This window comes from Sphaerodactylus townsendi, linkage group LG13, assembly GCF_021028975.2.
Source record: "Sphaerodactylus townsendi isolate TG3544 linkage group LG13, MPM_Stown_v2.3, whole genome shotgun sequence".
Lineage (NCBI taxonomy): Eukaryota > Metazoa > Chordata > Lepidosauria > Squamata > Sphaerodactylidae > Sphaerodactylus > Sphaerodactylus townsendi.
The window spans coordinates 9,077,382-9,102,276 of record NC_059437.1 but is presented as its reverse complement, the minus strand read 5'-3'; the positions used below and the strand labels follow the sequence as shown (position 1 = coordinate 9,102,276).

The 24,895-nt window shown below is 46.7% G+C and overlaps 2 protein-coding genes across 2 annotated transcripts in view; both read right to left on the bottom strand.

Moving 5' to 3' along the window:
* Nucleotides 1–8,816: 8,816 nt before the first annotated feature.
* Nucleotides 8,817–19,006, bottom strand: LOC125442849 (putative P2Y purinoceptor 10). Its single transcript, XM_048514604.1, is given in 2 exon segments — nt 8,817–10,834; nt 18,783–19,006. A coding segment is annotated over 1 exon segment (1,095 nt). The 5' UTR covers nt 10,782–10,834; nt 18,783–19,006; the 3' UTR covers nt 8,817–9,686.
* Nucleotides 19,007–23,915: 4,909 nt separating this feature from the next.
* LOC125442860 (putative P2Y purinoceptor 10) overlaps nt 23,916–24,895 on the bottom strand; it is an 11,639-nt gene continuing 10,659 nt past the window's right edge. Inside the window, exon 2 of the mRNA XM_048514615.1 lies at nt 23,916–24,895. This exon is cut by the window's right edge and continues 674 nt beyond it. Coding sequence (XP_048370572.1) covers nt 24,585–24,895 — 311 coding nt within the window. The 3' untranslated portion in view covers nt 23,916–24,584.

Here is a 24,895-nt window from a genome sequence, read left to right as displayed (position 1 = left end):
AGTCCACCAGCTCTTAACTACTGCCCCACACTGGCTCTCCATGTCTTTCCTAGTACATGAATCCTAAGGCATTGTGCGATGCACAGCTTCCCATTCCTCTCAGGGCAGCAGCTGCTATATCCTTTGAACTGTGCTAATAGCATGTGCTAGGACCATTACAGTTTGCCAGCATAACTTTATCCCCAAGAACAAAATCTTTCTTGTTTTTTAAAACAATGCAGGACAGGCTATTGCAGATCAAATGAGCTTACCATACAGCAGGAAGGGGGAAAAAGATCCTTTTTCTGTGTAACAGTGTGTAACAGCATGCAACTGTGTGCCATGGTGCACGAATTGGTCTGTTGCCATGATCTGTTACCCAGTCCCATGGTGCACGAATTGGTCAGTTACCATGGTCGGTTACCCAGTCCCATGGTGCACGAATTGGTCTGTTACCATGGTTGGTTACCCAGTCCAATGGTGAACTAATTGGTCTGTTACCATGCTCTGTTACCCAGTCCCATGGTGCACGAATTGGTCAGTTACCATGGTTGGTTACCCAGTCCAATGGTGAACTAATTGGTCTGTTACCATGCTCTGTTACCCAGTCCCATGGTGCACGAATTGGTCAGTTACCATGGTTGGTTACCCAGTCCAATGGTGAATGAATTGGTCTGTTACCATGGTTGGTTACCCAGTCCGATGGTGCACGAATTGGTCTGTTACCATGGTCGGTTACCCAGTCCCATGGTGCACGAATTGGTCTGTTACCATGGTTGGTTACCCAGTCCGATGGTGCACGAATTGGTCTGTTACCATGGTCGGTTACCCAGTCCCATGGTGCACGAATTGGTCTGTTACCATGGTCGGTTACCCAGTCCGATGGTGCACGAATTGGTCTGTTACCATGGTCGGTTACCCAGTCCCATGGTGCACGAATTGGTCAGTTACCATGGTTGGTTACCCGGTCCAATGGTGCACGAATTGGTCTGTTACCATGGTTGGTTACCCAGTCCCATGGTGCACGAATTGGTCAGTTACCATGGTTGGTTACCCAGTCCCATGGTGCACGAATTGGTCTGTTACCATGGTTGTCATCTCGGGTCCAATGGTACTCTAATTGGTCTGTTACCATGGTCGGGTTACTCCAGTCCCATGGTGAATTTAATTGGTCAGTTACCATGGTTGGTTACCCAGTCCATGGTGCAATGCACTAATAGTTACCATGGTTGGCTACCCAGTCCCATGGTGCAGACCTAATTGGTTCGTTACCATGGTTGGTTACCCGTCCAGCCGGTTCGACTAACTGTTACCATGGTTGGTTACCCAGTCCCATGGTGCACGTATCTGTCAGTTACCATGGTTATTACCCAGTCCAATGGTGAATCTCAATTGTCTGTTACCATGCTCTGTTACCCAGTCCATGGTGCACTCTAATTGGTCTGTTACTACGGTTGGTTACCCAGTCCAATGGTGAACTAATTGGTTCGTTACCATGCTCTGGTTACTCCAGTCCCATGGTGCAATTCCATTCGGTCAGTTACCATGGTTGGTTACCCAGTCCAATGGTGAATGAATTGGTCTGTTACCATGGTTGGTTACCCAGTCCGATGGTGCAATTATTCGGTCTGTTACCATGGTCGGTTACTCAGTCCCATGGGTGCACCTAATTGGTCTGCTTTTGCTGTTACCCAGTCCGATGGTGCACCCATTCGGTCTGTTACCATGGTCGCGTTACCCAGTCCCATGGTGCCTGAATTGTCGAAGTTACCATGGTTGGTTACCCCGTCCAATGGTGCAATTTAATTGGTTCAGGCCAGCCATGAAGTTGGTTACCCAGTCCCATGGTGCACCTAATTCGGTCAGATTACCATGGTTGGTTACCCAGTCCTGGTGCAATTTAATTGGTTCGTTACAAGCTGGTTACCCGTCCAATGGTGCACTAATATCTGTTACCATGGTCGGTTACCCAGTCCCATGGTGCACGAATTGGTCAGTTACCATGGTTGGTTACCCAGTCCCATGGTGCACGAATTGGTCAGTTACCATGGTTGGTTACCCAGTCCCATGGTGCACGAATTGGTCTGTTACCATGGTTGGTTACCCAGTCCGATGGTGCACGAATTGGTCTGTTACCATGGTCGGTTACCCAGTCCCATGGTGCACGAATTGGTCAGTTACCATGGTTGGTTACCCAGTCCAATGGTGCACCTAATTCGTCAGTTACTATGGTCGCCAATTCAGTCCCATGGTGCACGAATTGGTCTGTTACCATGGTTGGTTACCCGGTCCAATGGTGCACGAATTGGCCTGTTACCATGGATGGTTACCCAGTCCCATGGTGCACGAATTGGTCAGTTACCATGGTTGGTTACCCAGTCCAATGGTGAACTAATTGGTCTGTTACCATGCTCTGTTACCCAGTCCCATGGTGCACGAATTGGTCAGTTACCATGGTTGGTTACCCAGTCCAATGGTGAATGAATTGGTCTGTTACCATGGTTGGTTACCCAGTCCCATGGTGCACGAATTGGTCTGTTACCATGGTCGGTTACCCAGTCCCATGGTGCACTTAATTGTCTGTTACCATGGTCGCTACTCCAGTCCGATGGTGCACGAATTGGTCTGTTACCATGGTCGGTTACCCAGTCCCATGGTGCACGAATTGGTCAGTTACCATGGTTGGTTACCCGGTCCAATGGTGCACGAATTGGTCTGTTACCATGGTTGGTTACCCAGTCCCATGGTGCACGAATTGGTCAGTTACCATGGTTGGTTACCCAGTCCCATGGTGCACGAATTGGTCTGTTACCATGGTTGGTTACCCGGTCCAATGGTGCACGTAATTGTCTTCGTTACCATGGTCGCTACCCAGTCCCATGGTGCACGTATTCGTCAGTTAATAATGTTGGTTACCCAGTCCCATGGTGCACGAATTGGTCAGTTACCATGGTTGGTTACCCAGTCCCATGGTGCACGAATTGGTCTGTTACCATGGTTGGTTACCCGGTCCAATGGTGCACGAATTGGTCTGTTACCATGGTCGGTTACCCAGTCCCATGGTGCACGAATTGGTCAGTTACCATGGTTGGTTACCCAGTCCCATGGTGCACGAATTGGTCAGTTACCATGGTTGGTTACCCAGTCCCATGGTGCACGAATTGGTCAGTTACCATGGTCGGTACCCGTCCAATGGTACTAATTTCACCGGTTACCATGGTCGGTTACCCAGTCCCATGGTGCACGAATTGGTCAGTTACCATGGTTGATTACCCAGTCCCATGGTGCACGAATTGGTCTGTTACCATGGTTGGTTACCCAGTCCGATGGTGCACGAATTGGTCTGTTACCATGGTCGGTTACCCAGTCCCATGGTGCACGAATTGGTCAGTTACCATGGTTGGTTATCCAGTCCGATGGTGCACTTAATTGGTCTGTGTACCATGGTCTGGATTTACCCAGTCCCATGGTGCACGAATTCGGTCAGTTACCACGGTTGGTTACCCGTCCAATGGTGACGAATTCGGTCTGTTACTTTGTTGGTTACTCAGGTCCGATGGTGCAATTTAATTGGTCTGTTACCATGGCCTTGCCACTCCAGTCCCATGGTGCAATTTAATTGGTCAGTTACCATGGTTGGTTACCCGTCCAATGGTGCAGAATTGTCTGTTACCATGGTTACCCAGTCCCATGGTGCACGACACTATTGTTACCATGGATGGTTACCCAGTCCCATGGTGCACGAATTGGTCTGTTACCATGGCTGGTTACCCCGGTCCAATGGTGCACCTAATTGATTCTGTTGTTACCATGGTCGGTTACCCAGTCCCATGGTGCACGAATTGGTCAGTTACCATGGTTGGTTACCCAGTCCCATGGTGCACGAATTGGTCAGTTACCATGGTTGGTTACCCAGTCCCATGGTGCACGAATTGGTCTGTTACCATGGTTTGTTACCCAGTCCCATGGTGCACGAATTGGTCTGTTACCATGGTTGGTTACCCAGTCCCATGGTGCACGAATTGGTCAGTTACCATGGTCGGTTACCCAGTCCCATGGTGCACGAATTGGTCTGTTACCATGGTTGGTTACCCGGTCCAATGGTGCACGAATTGGCCTGTTACCATGGATGGTTACCCAGTCCCATGGTGCACGAATTGGTCAGTTACCATGGTTGGTTACCCAGTCCAATGGTGAACTAATTGGTCTGTTACCATGCTCTGTTACCCAGTCCCATGGTGCACGAATTGGTCTGTTACCATGGTTGGTTACCCAGTCCAATGGTGAACTAATTGGTCTGTTACCATGCTCTGTTACCCAGTCCCATGGTGCACGAATTGGTCAGTTACCATGGTTGGTTACCCAGTCCAATGGTGAATGAATTGGTCTGTTACCATGGTTGGTTACCCAGTCCGATGGTGCACGAATTGGTCTGTTACCATGGTCGGTTACCCAGTCCCATGGTGCACGAATTGGTCTGTTACCATGGTCGTTTACCCAGTCCGATGGTGCACGAATTGGTCTGTTACCATGGTCGGTTACCCAGTCCCATGGTGCACGAATTGGTCAGTTACCATGGTTGGTTACCCGGTCCAATGGTGCTACCTAATCTGTTACCATGGTTGCCACCTGGTCCCATGGTGCAATTTAATTCGGTCAGTTACCGGTTGGTTACCCAGTCCATGGTGCACCTAATTCGGTCTGTTACCATGGTTGGTTACCCGTCCAATGAGTACCGAATTGGTCTGTTACCATGGTCGGTTACCCAGTCCCATGGTGCACGAATTGGTCAGTTACCATGGTTGGTTACCCAGTCCCATGGTGCACGAATTGGTCAGTTACCATGGTTGGTTACCCAGTCCCATGGTGCACGAATTGGTCTGTTACCATGGTTGGTTACCCGGTCCAATGGTGCACGAATTGGTCTGTTACCATGGTCGGTTACCCAGTCCCATGGTGCACGAATTGGTCTGTTACCATGGTTGGTTACCCAGTCCCATGGTGCACGAATTGGTCAGTTACCATGGTTGGTTACCCAGTCCCATGGTGCACGAATTGGTCAGTTACCATGGTCGGTTACCCGGTCCAATGGTGCACGAATTGGTCTGTTACCATGGTCGGTTACCCAGTCCCATGGTGCACGAATTGGTCTGTTACCATGGTTGGTTACCCAGTCCGATGGTGCACGAATTGGTCTGTTACCATGGTCGGTTACCCAGTCCCATGGTGCACGAATTGGTCAGTTACCATGGTTGGTTATCCAGTCCGATGGTGCACGAATTGGTCTGTTACCATGGTCTGTTACCCAGTCCCATGGTGCACGAATTGGTCAGTTACCATGGTTGGTTACCCGGTCCAATGGTGAATGAATTGGTCTGTTACCATGGTTGGTTACCCAGTCCGATGGTGCACGAATTGGTCTGTTACCATGGTCGGTTACCCAGTCCCATGGTGCACGAATTGGTCTGTTACCATGGTTGGTTACCCAGTCCCATGGTGCACGAATTGGTCTGTTACCATGGTTGGTTACCCAGTCCAATGGTGAACGAATTGGTCTGTTACCATGGTCGGTTACCCAGTCCTATGGTGCACAAATTGGTCTGTTACCATAGTCTGTTACCCAGTCCCATGGTGCACGAATTGGTCTGTTACCATGGTTGGTTACCCAGTCCCATGGTGCACGAATTGGTCTGTTACCATGGTTGGTTACCCAGTCCCATGGTGCACGAATTGGTCTGTTACCATGGTCTGTTACCCAGTCCCATGGTGCACGAATTGGTCTGTTACCATGGTTGGTTACCCAGTCCAATGGTGCACGAATTGGTCTGTTACCATGGTCGGTTACCCAGTCCCATGGTGCACGAATTGGTCTGTTACAAACATATCCCCTTTTTGTTGGTATTTTGCAAGTGTCTGTCACAACTCAGACATGAAAGGGTAAACTGTGTGCTTGCAAACTAGTTACTCAGGTCACAGTTTTATGGCCAGTCTATTGATTAAGCTATTGGTCACTTAATCTGACTTTGGTAACATGCTGGTGGTCATGTACCCAGAAGTTATAATGTTAAGTCTGGGGGGTTTTTTTTTGTTAGAGCAGTTGCCATCATGATGCGACCATGAAGTATTAAGGTGTAAGTAAGAGTAGTGCTATAGAAAGGATTTCTTATTTTCCCATGCAACCCTCCTTAATAGTTAGTAAAATTCATTTACAATGAAAGCAATTGTGTATTGGTCTCTTTTATGCTACTCTGCTGATATACATTGCAATTTTGCCTAACGCTTTTGCATCTGGACGTGGTAATGCTGGCTCAGAGGAAGTCCATCTGGCCTGCCCCATTTGTTATTGTCGAGGCCTGCTTCCGGGAGGAAGCCCTTATTGTCGGGAAAGGAAGCCGTCCATCCAACAAGGAGTGACCTCCTGTAGCCACGGGGTGGGGGGAGAGCTATGGATAGAAGGCTCCCCCAACACACCCTGATCCCCTATTGTTTGTGCCAGGTTTTTTGGTGACAATACTTCCATTGCATGGGAGGAAACAGGGATGTACATCTCTCTGCCACTGTACTGTTGCGAGTTTTTTAAAAAAACAAAAGCTCAGGCACTAGATTTAATTAGAAAAAAGGGAATACAGTAAATAATGAGGGTTATGCTGAAAGCACCACAAAAAGCACCCAGGAAAACAAGGTGGAATGACCACATGGCAAATGCTTCCTCTCCCCTTCGCTCCCACCCTCATATGTATGTATAAAGCAGTGGTGGGATCCAAAAATTTTAGTAACAGGTTCCCTCGCCAGCCCCCCCTCAGCAAAGGGGGCAGAGGCGTACCTAGGCAAACCTGAGCCCTGGGCAAAACCTGAGTTGGATGCCCCCCCATGGGCAGCCACCACCACCACGACCCCCCCAAATTCTTTTGCACCAGGTCATTTCTAAATCATCATCACATTATAGAAAATGCCCCAACTCACAAATCTGAACACAGCAATGGTGAAACACACAGGTTCTTTGATAGAGACTGGTGAGATAAAAGGCACGAAAGGCTGAGAATCAACGAATTGCAGTACCTGGAAGGGATTAACCCAGCTCAGGGAGTTAGCGCTATTAGATGCTTAATTGCTATATGGGAACAACTTCACGCTCAAAGGAGCCTGGGGTGAGGGCGTGGAGGTGGAAAAGCGGACCCAATTAGCAACCTCCTCTCGGCACACACAAATAATTAGTAACCAACTCTCGGGAACTGGTGAAAACCTGCTGGATCCCACCTCTGGTATAAAGTGTCACTAAGTCAAAGCCAACTTATGGCAACCCTGTAGGGTTTTCAAAGCAAGAAACTAACAAAGGAGATTTGACGTTGCCTTCCTCTGCATTGTGATCCTGGTATTCCAGGTGGTCTCTCATCAAAGTCCTGACCAGGACTGACCCTGCTTAGCTCCCGAGAACTGTCAAGGTTGTTCCATAAATTTAGGAGTTCAAATCTGAACAGGTTTTTCTTTTATGGGTCAGTTTGCACAAATATCCTCACAGGTTAAACAGAAAAAAGGTACTTTTTGCGGTCTGGGGTGGTCGGAATCAGCTGCAGGCTCTTATAGGCCAGTGGTGGCGAACCTTTGGCACTCCAGATGGGCACTACTGGCTAATACCTCTCCATCAGCCCTACCAGCATGACCCAGTGGCCATGCTGGAAGGGGCTTAATGGGAATTGGTGGTCCATAACATCTGAGTGCCAAAGGGTCACCGCCCTCAGAACTAAAACCCTGATTGTGTATGCATAACTCTCTCCACAGCAGTTCCCTTCTCTCCTCCAATCACAGCTCCCCTTCCATTGGTTCTCTCACACAGGTTTGGTTCACAGCCCAGGTAAAATTCAACAGTCTAAACAGGGGTCTTCAAACTATGGCCACCCCCCGATGTTCATGAACTACAATTCCCATCAGCCCTGCCACTTGGCCGTGCTGGCAGGGGCTGATGGGAATTGTAGTCCATGAACATCTGGAGGGCCATAGTTTGAAGACCCCTGGTCAGCAGGGAATGCCAAGAGACTGGGCTTCACTACCACTAATGCTCCTCTCACCAGGGGACGTGGGATGAACCCAGCGACCTCAGCACTGCCAACGGAAGGGTTACACACAGAAAGCAACAGAGTAGGATTCAAGGTGCAGGGGAAAAAAGTAGTGGCGTAGGGAGGCAAAATGGCGCCCGGGGCAAAATGGCACCTTTTATCAAGCGCATCATGAAAGCCTAACCACGCTGCCAGCCGACATAAATTGTGGAATTAGTGTGTTTTCTTCATTGTTGGAAGAGGCTGTGTCTTACAGTCCTTTTGCCTCACAGGAGTGAAAAGGTTTGTCCTACCAAGCAGTCTACAAAAATAGACACTACCGAGCGATCTACACACACACACAAAATCTGTTTTGTGTAATTCTGGATCTTGATTTTCATGGTGACTTCGGTTGCTGGGACAACCTGTTCTCCTCGACTACATTTATTAAATCCTATGTGGGAATTATGGCAGCTCAAATCTTAAGTCTGCTGATTACCAATCTCACCCAGAGGAGAGCCTGGCAGCTGCAAGATGTAATGTGCTGCCATCAGCTCTGCTGGAGGGAAGATTCAAGAATATGGAACGCTTCTAAAAGAGTTTGTCCATGTGACTATGACTGCTGAGGTTGAAACACTTGACCATTCTTTGTTTCTGTGCCCTAAATACAATAAGATACGCATGAAATACATGAATTCCATTTTCTTACAATGTTCTCAGTGGCATGAGTGTTATAAGATACCCAATCTCCTGAACAGCTCTGATGTGCTCTTTTGTGAAACTGTTGCAAATTTTATACTGAAAAGTAGTAATTTTAACTGTATTTCTTAACCTTGTTTTGGTTTAAAAATTTGTCCTGTTTTATATGCCAATAAAGGCTTGTGTTGTTGTAATTCTCTTTGGCCCCTCCCGCAAATACAGAATAATGCACTTTCAATCCACTTTCACAATTGTTTGCTAGTAGATTTTGCTCTTCCGCACAGTAAAATACAGCTGCAAAGTGCATTGAAAGTGGATTGAAAGTGCATTATTCTGCATGTGCGGAAAGGGCCTTTGGGCTACAGATGGCCCTCTGTTGTGTGAGGACTAGCATTGTGTAATCCCAAGTTCTGCCATTAGAGCTGTCTGCTTTCCCAAGGGTTTATGAGGCTTAATGCTGAAGTCTTAATGTACATAAAGGAAGAGAATAATGCAACAGCAACATCTGGTGGCAGAACACAGCAGTACAACACAGTTGTTAAAGGACTATGAAAGTACCTATTCTGGAAAATATTTGTTTGGCAAACAAACAGCTGAGCAGAGCCCAAGTAATCAACCACTTAGGGTGAAACATATACACTGACTTCTGAACGTATCCTTAGAAATGGCTCACATGTCTTTGTGCATCTCTCGCTGGTTCACTAGTGGCAAACTCGCGACCCTCCAGATGTTGTGGACTACAGTTCCCACTCGCTATGATGCTGGCAGGGGATGATGGGAACTGTAGTCCATAACATCTGGAGGGCCGCGAGTTTGACACCTGGGTGTTAAACGATTAGCTGGGTGAGCCACCACAGATAGGAAATGTCCACATTGCTGCATTTTCCAATGTTCAGCCAACGAGCTAAGAATGATTATCTGTGGAGTAAACAATGTGAGAAGAAGCAAAGTTCACTCATGTGAGCCAGCCCTTGGTTAACAGGACAGTGGGGACTCCATGCTGTCTCTTTCAAACCGGTGCGGCTGCCGAGTCCAAAAATAGGCCATTAAAATGCTTTTACTTTTGGGACCTTCTTCGCTCCTCTCCCCAGCTGACGATGCCGCGCCGTTGCTGTCATGGTTGGTCAGACGGTTCCAGATGGCAGCGCTGCTACAGCAGAGCAGCCTTTCCTGGAACTCTGATGTGGTGAAGTAGTAGAGAATCGGGTCCAGGCAGCAGTTGAGGCTTGCCAGGCACAAAGAAATGGGGTGGAAGTACAGCGCTCTATGCCGCACGGCGCAGTCCAGGATGGCTTCCCGTTTCACCATCATGAATATGGGGAAATTCACGTGGTAGGGCGTGAAGCATATGAAGAACACCGCTGCGCACGCCAAGATCATGTGTAACGCTTTCTGCTTCTCGCTGGTGGGTTGCAGAGGGGTGCGAAACTCCTGCAAGGATTGCCTCATTTTCCACGTGCAGTAAAGGATCAGCGTCAGGGGGACCACAAACCCGGCAAATTCGGCAACTACCACCAAGGCGACCGTGGCTCTGACCTGCTTCATCCCGAGGTCAGCAAAGCAGGTGCTGGTGTCACTGGAGGAGTCAGAACTCCTGAGGATCGGGAGGGGCAAACAAGCAGCCCCCACCCCTACCCACCCTGCAGCACTGATGGCGATGTCGTACCTGCGTTTCCAATCCCGGGCTTTGAAAGGGTGAAGCAGAAAGAGGTACCGCTGGATGCTGATACAGGTAAGGAAGAAGATGCTCGCGTACATGTTGAGGTACTTGAGGTAGAAGCACACCTGGCAGAGGAAGGTCCCGAAAGGCCACCGGTGGTTGAGGTAGTAGGCCATAGCAAAGGGCAAAGAGAAGGCGTGGTGCCAGAAGTGGGCAGTCAGCGTAAGTTGATTGATCATGAAAATGGCGGCTTTGCTTTCTTCTTGATTTGCTGGCTACAACACCCAGAGGGCCAGGCTGTTGGCGAGGAGCCCCGGAACAAAGAGGATGGAGTAGGTGGCCGCGTAAAGGGAGCTGTGGAAATCTGTCGGGGGATTCGTGCAGTTGTGCGATGAACTATTGTTGTGCATTTTGACTGGGGAGGGGCTCGTTCAGAAGGCAGATCAGGCTGGCTGGAAGAATCCTGTGCAGAAGACATTTTAAAAAATAGAATTTCAGACATAGCAAAATCCAGAGCCAAGAACTATGCAATACCTTTTATTAAGACCAACCAAAACAACACAGCACGGCTATTCACACAGACCTTTGAGTTCTGCAGAACTCTTCATCAAGCCACATGTTAAAGGGGAGGGGAGGGAAGGGGAAAACACATCTTTCCAGCCATGATGCTTAAGACTTCTTTTGGTTACATCCTGGTGGAGGGTGCTTATGTAACCCCCATGCTCAGAATGGGTTGACCCAGTAAGGGGTGGAGACTCAAAGCAGCAAGAGGCTGCAGCAGAGCTCATGTAGTTTGGAGGAGACAAGGCTACCAGGCTCGGACCTTGATTGGTATAAGCCCTTAACACCTTGTTAAGGTAACTGCAATGTTGTTGGGAACTACTGGGAAGGTAATTGTTTATTTTTGCTGTGTTGTAAATGTTGGAGTTTATTGTTTCAGGGTTTCTTTTTGTGGTTGTAATGGGTGAGAGTTCTCCTGGAAACCTTCATCATGTTGAATCCTGTTCATCAAGCCCTTGGAGTCTTCAGGAGCCAACCCACTTGCAAAGAAGAATTGGACTTGGCAATATCAGTAGACTGTAAATTTATTTATTTATTTATTTATTTATTTATTTATTTGTTTGTTTGTTTGCTTATTTGCTTATTTGCTTATTTGCTTATTTACTTATTTACTTATTATTTAAATTTATAGACCGCCCAATCCCCAAGGGGCTCTTTTAAGGACTTGAAAATGCAACCTGAACAGGACCTTGAAGTGTGATGTTAAATGTTGATGTTTGATGTTATATGTTAAGAAAGTAAACCATTTTGTTTTTAAAATTTGTTGTTGCAAACTCATTCCAAGTTCTGCCCCACAGAACCCACAAGCTGAGGTTACACTTAGAGGATACAGGGGGTGGTTACCTGGTATCAGATTGTGCTTCTGACATGCAAGGAAGAATAGGAAGACATCCAGTTGAAAATAGAACAACCGATAGGCTGTTTTGGGTTTTCTGGGCTGGTGGCCGTGGTCTGATAGTTTTTGCTCTTAACGTTTTGCTGGCATCTATGGCCGACATCTTCAGAGGCATTCCCTGTGCCACAGACAGAAACACATCTTGCCGTGATATGCCACTGAACTTGAAGATGCAAGAACATAGATGCAAAGACTACTAGACCACAGCGACACAGCCTGAAAAACCCACAAGCAGAAGAAGAGTTTGGATTTATACCTTGCTTTTCTCAACTGTAAGGAGTCTAAGGGGCAAACTCCTTCCCTTCCTCTCCCTGTGACAGACACCTTGTGAGGGAGGTGGGGCTAAGAGAGTTCAGAGAGAACGGCGACTTGCCCGAGGTCACCCAGCAGGCTTCAAGTGGAGGAATGGGGAAACAAATCCAATTCACCAGATAAGAGTCCACTGCTCATGTGGAGGAGTGGGGAATCAAACCCGGTTTTCCAGATAAGAGTCCACCACTCTTACCCACTGCACCACACCAGTTTATTGCAGCCATGAGAGCCCTCAACAGTACATAGAACAACCAACAGTTGATTCCATGAAGAATTATTCTCTAGGAGTGTTCATAGAAAGTCTGCTACGTTTTTCTTGTTTCATACCCCACCTTTCCCCTCAATGGGGTTCCTAAACAGTTTACATTGTTTTCCCCTCCTCCAGTTGGTCCTCACAACCGCTCTATGAGATAGGTTGGGTTGAATGTTTGTGATTGGCCTAGGGGTCTGCAACCTGTGGCTCTCCAGATGTTCATGGATTACAATTCCCATCAGCCTCTGCCAGCACGGCCAATTGGCCATGCTGGCAGGGGCTGATGGGAATTGTAGTCCATGAACATCTGGAGAGCCACAGGTTGCAGACCCCTGGACTGGCCCAAAAGTCTTTCAGCAAACTTCCACTGCATAGTGGGGAGATTTGAACCTCATGAGTCTCACGGATCCTAATCTGCACTGTACCGCACTGGCTTTTTCTAAGTTACCTTCTTTTTAGCATCTGAGAAACGCTTGATCAATTACTGGCTGTTGTATCAAATCCGGAACAGACATGTGCCCCCAGAAAAGTGACTTAATGACCCTAGGGAGGAAGAATGGTTTTGCATGATCAAATGGCATGCTTAAAATAGACTATGTTCCCTTTTTCATGAGTGGTATTGGAAGTTCCTACTTGCGCCATTTCTGCCAGAGAACTATTCATTAGTACTACAACCACCCCCATCCCCCTAAAAAACAGGCAGAAACCCACAGAAACTACCAGATGCCCAGAATAGCAAGAGGAACTACTAAAGTCTGTGTATTTTTAGCCAGGGTGCCAATATTCCGTTGATAATAAGAGAGCGTTTCACTAACTGGAGACGTTTGCACACATACTCAGATGTTCCTTGAAGAGTATCCCTTCCTGTCTGATGACTCAAAGATTGCGAAATGTTTCCCCTCGCGAAGGGTGCCACCCTCAGAAAAGCTCTGGGAGTGGTGAAATTAGCACTGACTATGGCATGGTGCCTTTGGGTGAGTGTCTCATTTCTTAGCAGAAAGTGCCTGAGCAAATGCTCTTACATTTCATCACAAAATTCCAAATTTATATTCAAGTAGTTTGGATTTTTGTCCCCTCTGCCTTTCCAAACAGACAGTATTAATGAAACCTACACCAGACCACTGTGACAACTTTGAAAATGGATCAGATCTGCCACCCTGTTTCCAGGGGTGGGATCTAAATAATGTAACAACTGGTTGTTTACAAGAAGAAGAAGAAGAAGAAGAAGAAGAAGAAGAAGAAGAAGAAGAAGAAGAAGAAGAGGAGGAGGAGGAGGAGGAGGAGGAGGAGTTTGGATTTATATCCCCCTTTTCTCTCCTGCAGGAGACCAAAAGGGGCTTACAATCTCCTTGCCCTTCCCCCCTCACAACAAACACCCTGTGAGGTAGGTGGGGCTGAGACAGCTCCGAGAAGCTGTGTTAGCCAAAGGGTCCACTCCAGCTGGCGTTATTAGTGGGAGTGTACAGGCTAATCTGAATTCCCCAGATAAACCTCCACAGCTCAGGCGGCAGAGCTGGGAATCAAACCCGGTTCCTCCAGATTAGATACACGAGCTCCTAACCTCCTACACCACTGCTGCTCCATTTTAACATCCGGTTAAGCACCATTTTAACATCCGGTGCTGCCAAAGTGGTGCGAACCTGCTGAATCCCACCAATGCCTGTTTCCCACAGCGGCCACTCAGATACTTCTGGGAAGGAGGTTAAGAGGGCAGTTCGCTCATGTTGTTGTCAACTTGCATTGAATGGCACACTCCAACTGGGCATGGAGGTTTCATTTCACCCCATTGGCTCAGAGATGTTGTTGGTTGTTACTGCTATGCATTTGTTGAAGATCTTTTTGAACGTAGGGCCTTCTGCATGCCAACCTGACGCAGCAGTGGTGTAGGAGGTTAAGAGCTCGTGTATCTAATCTGGAGGAACCGGGTTTGATTCTCCGCTCTGCCACCTGAGCTGTGGAGGCCTATCTGGGGATTCCCAGCTGCCATCTGAGCTGTGGAGGCCTATCTGGGGAATTCAGATTAGCCTGTATTAGCCACACACGCCAGCTGGGTGACCTTGAGCTAGTCACAGCTTCTCGGAGCTCTCTCAGCCCCACCTGCCTCACAGGGTGTTTGTTGTGAGGGGGGAAGGGCAAGGAGATTGTCAGCCCCTTTGAGTCTCCTGCAGGAGAGAAAGGGGGGATATAAATCCAAATTCCTGCTCCTGCTCCTGCTCCTGCTCCTGCTCCTCCTCTTCCTCTTCTTCTTCTTCTTCTTCTTCTTCTTCTTCTTCTTCTTCTTCTTCTTCTTCTTCTTCTTCTTCTTCTTCTTCTTCTTCTTCTTCTTCTTCTTCTTCTACTACCATTGAGCTGTGCCCTCACCAGTCATTTGTATTTAACACAAGCAGCCAACAAGGAGTAATTTTAGTGTTTCCATTTGTGTAAGGATTGTTACACACAGGGAGAAATCTCATGAGAGTTCCAACCCTTTCTTCTATTGTTTCACTGTACTTATAGACAGTTAAACTAGTGTATACTGGTTTTCAGAGAAGAGACAGTACTGATTCACCGATTCACACCCTTATCCAAGTTCCTTTCATTTAACATCTGTTTCTCGGGATCCCATCATGCTTTGTGTATTTCCTATATGTGCTCATTTCCTCCCAACAAAATGGTGAGCTCTTTTCCTCTGAGACCTCATCTGAGAATTCGTGCGCCAATAAATTTGACGCCTTGTGCCAGGGCAAAGGAGGAAAACTTGGAATGTATACGTAGCTGGGACTGACTAAAAGTAATGAACGGACAAAATTAATAATCCGGTGCTTCCAAAATGAGTCTCCTTCATGCCTTCACTCATGAGTTGTAGCAGATCCTCATTCAAAAATCAGTCACCTTGGAAAATGGTAGGTACAGAATTGAAGTCAGTGAATGGCTATGTCTAAATAACAAATATTGTTGCTACTTGGTCTAGAAAGACATATAAATTTAACATTCTCTGTTTTGTTTTTTAAAAGGAGTGTAATGAATATCCGGGTCACAATCGTGATGGGCGCTCATATGTCAAAGGCACAACTTTGGCTCTGAAGATACTGTACAAAAACACCATAATGAATAGGGCAGTCTTTTTAAAAAGAGTCCAGACAAATTCAAGGAGAATGGTCTACCAGTGCTGGTTAAATGCAACCTCCAGGTTCAGAGGCAGTTGTTGAAGCATCAGGGAAGACGCCTAATCATACCTGAGGACTTTTTCCATAGCATTACACAGGCTGTGGGCAGAGGTGGGATCCAGCAGGTTCTCACCAGTTCCCGAGAGTGGGTTACTAATTACTTGTGTGTGCCGAGAGGGGGTTACTAATTGGGTCCGTTTTTCCGTTAGAAATTCCATTAGGTCCAAAAACCATAAAGTCCTGTTGTTTCCTATGTGACTGGTTAGCAAAGGTAGAAAACGGGATAATTCTCCCTGTTGGGCTGTTTTAAAAACATGTTCTAGAAATATGGTAAAGTTCCCTGTTTAAGGAAAGTACCCTTCTTTTGATTTCTAGAAACAAAATTAAGTATTTGAAAGTATTAAGTATTTGACAGGCAGTTAATTAGAGAAGTAGTTGTTTCTGTTGGCAGTAGACGATAGGACTTGCTATAATGAGTTGAAATTATGGACAGAAAGATACCAGCTGGAAATTAGGAACTTTTTTTACAGTAAGAGTTTTTTACAGTAACAGAGAAATTATTAACGCCCCGCCCCCGGAATGCCCGCCCACACCCCCATTGTGCCCCGCCCAGCCCCACTGGTGCTACGCCACTGTTTGAATCCCACCACCAAGGGAACCTGTTACTAAAATTTTTGGATCCCACCACTGGCTGTGGGACTAGATGGTCCTTTGGTCTAACCAGGAGAACTTTTCTTTGATGAGCAGAAAGAACAAGGCTACCGTCTCCCAAACCCATGTCCAGCAATCTCTTCAGTGCAGCACAAGTGCTCGTGTGGTACCACACTCTTCCTTGTCCCCTCTCTATGCACTGTGGGTCACTGAACAATGGTAGATTATAGGCTGCAACGTGGACTGTGCCACACATTGCACAATATGGTAGAGCATGCAGAGAAATACCTTTTGGCTGGCATCCTGAGCCACTACTTCAACCAGTCATGTTGTACCACCAGGGGTGTAGAGCCTATGGGGACAGGGGGGTCAACTATCCCTGGGCGCAATGGGGGGGCGCAAAATTGTCCTCTCCTCCCCTGCGCTGACCTGACAGAGTGCCTAAAGACAAGGCCGTGTGCCCTGCAGGGGGCCTGATGGGGCAGAGATGCAAGGCGCCCCCCCATTACAAAATGGCATCTGCCTGGGCCATCCCCCAAGCCCCACCCCCAGCCTCCGTGCAGGCCAGCTTTTGCCCTCCCCAGACCCTGGGGGTGGCAGGAGCGGGCCTGCAGAGATGGAGGGGCAGGGCTCGGTGGCCCGTGGGCGCAGGTGTGTGCGGGGGAGCGCCTGGAGAAGGTGTTGTCCCCGGGAGCCATTTTCCTCTGGGTGCCACCAGCTGTTTATGGAGGATCAAAGTGTATATGACAAGAAGAAGAAGAAGAAGAAGAAGAAGAAGAAGAAGAAGAAGAAGAAGAAGAAGAAGAAGAAGAAAAAGAAGAAAAAGAAGAAGAAGAAGAAGAAGAAGAAGAAGAAAAAGAAGAAAAAGAAGAAGAAGAAAAAGAAGAAGAAGAGGAGGAGGAGGAGGAGGTGGAGGAGGAGTTTGGATTCATATCCCCCCTTTCTCTCCTGCAGGAGACTCAAAGGGGCTTACAATCTCCTTGCCCTTCTCCCCTCACAACAAACACCCTGTGAGGTAGGTGGGGCTGAGAGAGCTCCGTAGAGCTGTGACTAGCCCAAGGTCACCCAGCTGGCATGTGTGGGAGTGTACAGGCTAATCTGAATTCCCCAGATAAGCCTCCACAGCTCAGGCGGCAGAGCGGGGAATCAAACCCGGTTCTTCCAGAAGTAGCTGAAGATGCCCTGGTGGGTGAGGTGAAGCTGGAGTCCCAAAACAAATTCACAATATGGGTGTTTTTTTCCCAATTAAAAATTCATTTTGGTCCCAGAGCCAGTCATAAGAACCAGTCAACCCATCCAGTATGACTGCAGTTGGGACATAACAGGCTTCTGTGTTTACCTAAGGGTAAAAGACTCGCTGTTTTCCATTGCTGTGGTTTCTGCGGTTCCAGAACTTTCCTATTCACAAGCAGCATTGGCTCCAAAGCCGTAGCATCGCCGCTCTCTTCAGGAGATGTGAAAAGGTTGTTTTCCAAGCCCTTTGTCAACCACAGCCCAGCGAAGGAGCTTCAGGACAGGAGATGGGTCTGCATCAATCGAGTGCCAAGGGTTGCGAGGGAGAGAGGCGGGAAAAGGTTCCACAGCTGACTCAAAATAGTTTCCTAAAACCTTTGTGTTCAGAACACCCAACTGTCCCCCTCCCTCTGATAATGCGTGACAATTATTAAAATATTTATGCCACAGGCAGAAACATATTGAGAACTTTAACGGTAGTAGAATAGTATTTTAATGCCAAATAAATAAGATCCTAGGTGGTTGTGGGTTTTCCGGGTTGTGTGAAGAGGCCAGCCACAGATGCAGGTGAAACGTCAGGAGAAAAATGCTACTGGAACACAGCCGTACAACCTGGAAAACCCACAACAACCTAGTGATTCTGGCCGTGAAAACTTTCAACAAAATACAATCCTGTCTCCCCCCCCCCCCCAAAAAAAAAACCCAACTACTTTTGGAGAAACTGTTTCCAGGAGCTATTGACCTGTTGTTGTGGGTTTTGTGGGTTGTTGTGGGTTTTCTGGGTTTTCTGGGTTGTGTGAAGATGCCAGCCACAGATGCAGGTGAAACGTCAGGAGAAAATGCTACTGGAACACAGCCATACAACATGGAAAACCCACAAAAAACCCACAAAACCCACAAAACCCACAAAACAGTGATTCCGGCCGTGAAAACTTTGAACAAATTAAAATCCTGTCTTTCTCCACACACACACACACCCGCCCCCCAAAACTGATTTTGGAGAAACTGTTCCCAGGAGGTATTGACCTGTTGCATAATAAGAAAAAGGTTAGAGATTCCTGGATTATCAAGATGTAAACTAAGAAAGAGTTAGTGAGTCTCATTTCTAGAGCTATGCCTTAATCGGTCTGAAAATCTTGCCCTGTTAATGACCCACACACTCCATTAGCACTATGGCTTACAGCTGAGCTTCATGTGCTTACTCTGATGTAAGCCCCACTGAATACAACAGACCATCCTAGAAATTATCTTAAGGACTGCTGTCCCAGACTCTGATTCTAAGCCCATGGCAACAAAACCCATTCAGTTCAAGGGCTTTCGTTCCCGATCAGTATGCAGGAAACACAGTACGAAACCTTACCTCGCCCCAATTTCCATCCTTTGAAGAGGCGACAGCCACAGGAAGGCATAAGAGCAACTAAAAACGAAAGAAGCATCTTCCGATTGTCGAATTTGGCCCTTTGTCTGGCTGCAGAGCTTTCCTGACAATCTCTTGAAGGCGATACAGATTTTCGAACTGTTTCAGGGAACTCTTCTGAAACGCAGCTAGAGCTGGAGACGGGATGGGTGACGGCACAAAAGGAAATCCTGTATCTCATTTCTCTTTGCATCTGAAAATATACTCAAGCCACAGCTTCTGGAAACAAATCCAGCGATGACATCGCAGCAATACGCTTGCCATTAAAGAAGCAGCTCGAGCGTTGGTTTTTCTCTCTTTCTCAGCCAGCCCATCTGCTTATTAGAGCCCTTTGTGGCTACATACAGCCTTCTTCCTGTTAGAGACTTTGAGTAGCCGTGTATTGTAGTGGTTAGAGTGTTGCACTAAGACCACGGAGAACCAGGTTCAAATAATCTCTCAGTCATAAAGTTTACAGGGTGATCTTGGGTCAGCTATTCTTTCAGTCTAACATACCCCACAGTTTCAGATGGATAGACAAGTTAGTCTATATTAGGAATGTGCAGGTTTTTAAAAAATCAGTATTTTTGAGATATGGGTTTCAGGAAGGGCCTAAATATCACTATTTGGGAGTATTTGAGTCCCATGATACCATTTCAGGATTTGAGTTAATTTGGGAGAGGGTATTTCAGAATTATTTGGGTTCCATTGTTCCCTATGGGAGATTTTTTTCCCCCAAATGGGCTGGAGTGGTTATTTTTTTTCAATCAAATTACACCCAAATTACATGGGACTTAGAAGAGAAGAAGAAGAGTTTGGATTTATATCATCAAGCCACATGTTAAAGGGGAGGGGAGGGGAAAAACACATATTTCCAGCCATGATGCTTAAAAAGAAGAAGAAGAAGAGTTTGGATTTATATCCCCCCTTTCTCTCCTGCAGGAGACTCAAAGGGGCTGACAATCTCCTTGCCCTTCCCCCCTCACAACAAACACCCTGTGAGGTAGGTGGGGCTGAGACAGCTCCGAGAAGCTGTGACTAGCCCAAGGTCACCCAGCTGGCGTGTGTGGGAGTGCACAGGCTAATCTGAATTCCCCAGATAAGCCTCCATAGCTCAGGCGGCAGAGCTGGGAATCAAACCCAGTTCCTCCAGATTAGATACATGAGCTCTTAACCTCCTACGCCACTGCTGCTCCTTAATACCACCTGTCTGCTAAAGGACTATCAGATGTCTAGCAAATTGGAGCATGGGGTGCCTCCTAGCCATCTTTATTGTCCTCTTCATTTCCTGTGGTAGGGGCTGTGCCCTATGTCCCATGGGAGGCCCAATGGGAGAGACTGTGGCTCAATTGTAGCTTATCTGCTTTGTATGCAGAAATCCCAGTTACAACCCCTGGCATCTCCAGTTGGCAGTTCCAGCTGGTAGGTGATGGGAAAGACCTCCGCCCAGAGGCGTAGCTAGGAAAATGGAGCCCGGTGCAAAAATCTGAGTTTTTCAGGGGGGTCCAAATTGCAGCCGCTGTGATGCCGGAATCCACCCCCAAACAGCATCATTTTCAACTGTGTTTAAACTAGGGTGCCTAGATTCTCCTTTTAAATCCACCTTAGAAGAAAATCTGGGGTCCCCAGTTAAAACAACATTGAAAGTGATGCTGTTTTGGGGTGGATTATCCCCCACCCTGAAACAGCATCACTTTCAATGTTTAAACTGGGGACCTCAGATTCTCCATTTAAATCCATGCCAAAGGGGGTGGATGTAAAAGGAGAATCTGGGGAAATTTGGGGGGTGCCTGCTGTCAAGGGTGCAATTGTTAAGCTAGCAGCACCAACATTTCAGGGTATCTTTAGGAAGCTCTCCTGATGATACCATCCAGGTTTGGTGAAGTTTGGTTCAGGACCCTCAAAGTTATGGACCCTCAAAGGTGTAGCCCCCATTAGCTCCCATTGGAAACAATGGGGGATGGGGCACCCTCTTTGGGAGTAAATAACTTTGGACCCCCTGAACCAAACCTCACCTACCTTGGGTGGTATCATCAAGAGTGTCTCCCAAAAAAAATCCTGAAATTTTGGTGCTGCTAGCCTAAAAACTGCACCCCCTGTAGGTCAAAAACTAGAAAACACTAAACTGGAAAACACTAAAAAATACAAAAAACCCACAAACGAACCTGAAATTTTGCTGTTGTTGGGCAATACATCAAAGAGCATCTCCAGAGATATTTTTGTTCTCCCCCTAGATGGCAGTGTTCTCAGACCTATCTGTGTGTGTGTGTGCAAAATGCCATCAAGTCACAGCCAACATGGTGACCTCATAGTGTTTTCAGGGCAAGAGACTAACAGAGGGGCGTGTGCCATTGCCTTCCCCTGCAAAGTCTTCTTTGATGGTCTCCCGTCAAAGTACTGACCCTGCTTATCTTCCAGTTCTGACAAGATTGGGCTTTACTATAACCTTCTATATCTCCAAGTATCTCCGAGGAGCAGCAGTGGCGTAGGAGGTTAAGAGCTCGTGTGTCTAATCTGGAGGAACTGGGTTTGATTCCCAGCTCTGCCGCGGCCGCCTGAGCTGTGGAGGCTTATCTGGGGAATTCTGATTAGCCTGTACACTCCCACACACGCCAGCTGGGTGACCTTGGGCTAGTCACAGCTTCTCGGAGCTGTCTCAGCCCCACCTACCTCACAGGGTGTTTGTTGTGAGGGGGGAAGGGCAAGGAGATTGTCAGCCCCTTTGAGTCTCCTGCAGGAGAGAAAGGGGGGATATACATCCAAACTCCTCCTCCTCCTCCTCCTCCTCCTCCTCCTCTTCTTCTTCTTCTTCTTCTTCTTCTTCTTCTTCTTCTTCTTCTTCTTCTTCTTCTTCTTCTTCTTCTTCTTCTTCAAGTGTGGTAGTACAGACTTAAAAGGAGTATTTCTCCCAGTCCCCAGGCAGTGTTTGGTTTCCTTTCCTTTCCATTCCTTTTTTTTTTTTTAAAAAAAAAAGATGTTTCTGGCCTGAAGGTAAAAATGAAAATACAGATTATGACCAGCAGTTAAAAATAGCAGGCAGGATGCACCTGAAGAAAGAGTCGAGTGCATTATTCTGCACATGCGGAAGGGACCTCAGAGGTGATTTCTCATTGCCTGCCTGTGCATCATGACTGCGATATTCCTTGGAAGTCTCTCTGTGAAGATACAATTGATTCACCTATTGGAACTTTAGATTAACCAACACAGGCTACAGTCTAACACACACTTACTAGGCACATTCCAACAAAAATCAGTGGGGCCCTTTCTGCACAGGTCAAGAAACGTGGGTGCAGTCAGGGTACAGGGGCTTCGAGCGGGCAGCCCCAGAGCTTCGAGCGGGCAGCCCCAGAGCCAATGCGGCTGGTCATCACGCCTTCACAAGGAGGCACATCTGTTGTTAATGTACCTGCCTCTTCTGGGTGGACAGCAACACAGCCGGCCACGGACGACCCCCGCAGCTATGCAGATGTCTCTGGACATGGCTACGCAGGAGAGGGGTGGGGAGGGCAAAACAAATAAGGCGTGGCTGAGTAACGCATCTCCACGCGGGGCCGTTCGCTCGGCGCCAGCTGCAACCTAGCCTTTTAAAAAAGAATTGCGCATAGTGCGATTCTCGTTTACACCAGGTTGGGGCAGAAAAACTGGGGCAGACCCAATGCAGAACCATGCCCAGTTCCCGCCCTCAACGGGTTATATCCAGTGGTGGGATTCAAATAATTTGACAACTGGTTGTTTACGAGCACCATTTTAACAACCGGCTCTGCTGAAGTGGTGCGAACCTACTGAATCCCACCACTGGTTATCCCAGTGTTATACCCTGTTTATTGGCCTCAGGCCTGTGTCTCACTTTTGAGTAAATGCAGTGAGAATTGACTTACATGGTACCCCAAGATCTCTGACATACACTGGAGGTGCCACCAAGAGGAAGAGTCTTTTGATCATATGTGGTGGAGTTGCAAAAAGAAAGTTAATTTTGGTGTGATATTTGTGATGAAAAAGATCTTAGGTTACGAATTTGACATTTAAGATGCTTAATATGATAACGTCCTTTGTAAAACCAGAAAATTGAGTTAACTTTATATATGGTCACAGCAGTAAGAATCTTAATAGCCAGAAACTGGAAATCTGAGGACATTCCATCATCTGAAGAATGGCTGAGTAAACTACCGGAATACGCTGCTGTAGATAAATTATTTACATTGTTTAAAGCATAAGAATTTAGAAAATTTTCTTAAGGATTGGAACCTTCTTGTGAAGTACACCAAGAAAAGAAAAACTTTTAAACATTTGTCAATATATTGTTGAAGGCTTTCATGGCTGGATTCAACTGGTTTCAATTCCTTAATATGAGTCTGAATGCTGCACAAAACCACAAAAGCAGTGGCGTAGGAGGTTAAGAGCGCGTGTATCTAATCTACAGGAACTGGGTTTGATTCCCAGCTCTGCCACCTGAGCTGTGGAGGCTTATCTGGGGAATTCAGATTAGCCTGTGCACTCCCACACACGGCAGCTGGGTGACCTTGGGCTAGTCACAGCTTCTCGGAGCTCTCTCAGCCCCACCTACCTCACAGGGTGTTTGTTGTGAGGGGGGAAGGGCAAGGAGATTGTAAGCCCCTTTGAGTCTCCTGCAGGAGAGAAAGGGGGGATATAAATCCAAAACACAACAACACAGCATTCAGACTCGTATTAAGGAACCACAAAATGCAGCATTCAGACTCGTATTAAGGAGCATGAAAGACACTGTCGGCTTAACCATCCTGAAAAATCTGAAGCAGAACATGTCCTAAACAAAACTGGACATAACGTTTTATTTGAAAACACTGAAATTCTGAACAATTCAGAAGGTTACTATGTCAGACTGCACAGGGAGGCCATTGAAATTCACAAACACCAAAACAACTTCAACAAGAAGAGACTCTGATAATTAACAAAGCTTGGCTGCCAGTACTTAAAAAATGGACTGCACCCTAAGCAAGTACTGATTGGTTCCCCACCCTGGGACATAGACAACATATACCCCACTAAACTTTCGCTTTTCACTAGACACAGTGTGTAACAGACTTTTCTCTGTGATACACCTCTGAAAATGCCAGCCACAGATGCAGACAAATGTTAGGAACAAGATCTACCAGACCACTGCCACACAGCCCGGAAAACCCACCAAAATGATTTGTCAATATATTTACAACATTAAGATAAGAAACTGGTAATATGTATAAATGCACATACAATTGAGTGGATGCTACAGCACAGTAGTGGTAATTTAATATACAGATGGTATAGTATATTTGTTATGTTAGAAGACTGCAACTGTAAGAATCCGGAATAAGGATTGTGAGAAATGGTCTTAAAGTATAAGTGTGGGGTTAGTGGGAAGAGCACCAGATGTATTCTCTTCTCTCTCTTTTTTTTTCCTTTCTTTTTTTCTTTCTATGCTTGCTTTTTCAGTTAATTTTTCTTTTCTTTTCTCTTTCTTCTTTTTCGTCATCATCAATAGGTTGTGTATAAGTGTTTCGTATATGTTTTGTATGTGGTGTAATTGATGTTTGGTGTGTTCGTGATGATGTATGAGATATTGTTGATTAAAATTATAATAAAGATGATTTATACAGAGAATTGACCTACATTTTTTTTTCTTTCACCGAGGAACAGTTCTTATCCACACATTCCAAATCCCTCTGCAGATCTGTCCCATGAAAGTGTTCGTCCAATTTGAAATGATTTCTTTTTTACCTCCCACCCTCAAAATGACAGAGAGAATGGATTTTATTCTTTCACTGAAGAACCACTTTCCTTGCTCATCAGACGACCCCTCAAAGCCAGGCTGCTGTGTCTTGAGATTTGGTCCTGAAATTCGGAGGTTGAAAAGAAATACAGAATGGGATCCAAACAGCAGTTGAAGCTGGCCAGACTTAAGCAAAATGGGTGAATGTACAAAATACTTTTGACTGTTCGACAGTCTGTAATAATTGTTTCTTTGACCATCATAAAAAAGAAGAAAACGACATGATAGGGTGTGAAACACACAAAAAACACAACGGCGCACATGGCCACCATCCGCAACGCTTTCTTCTTTT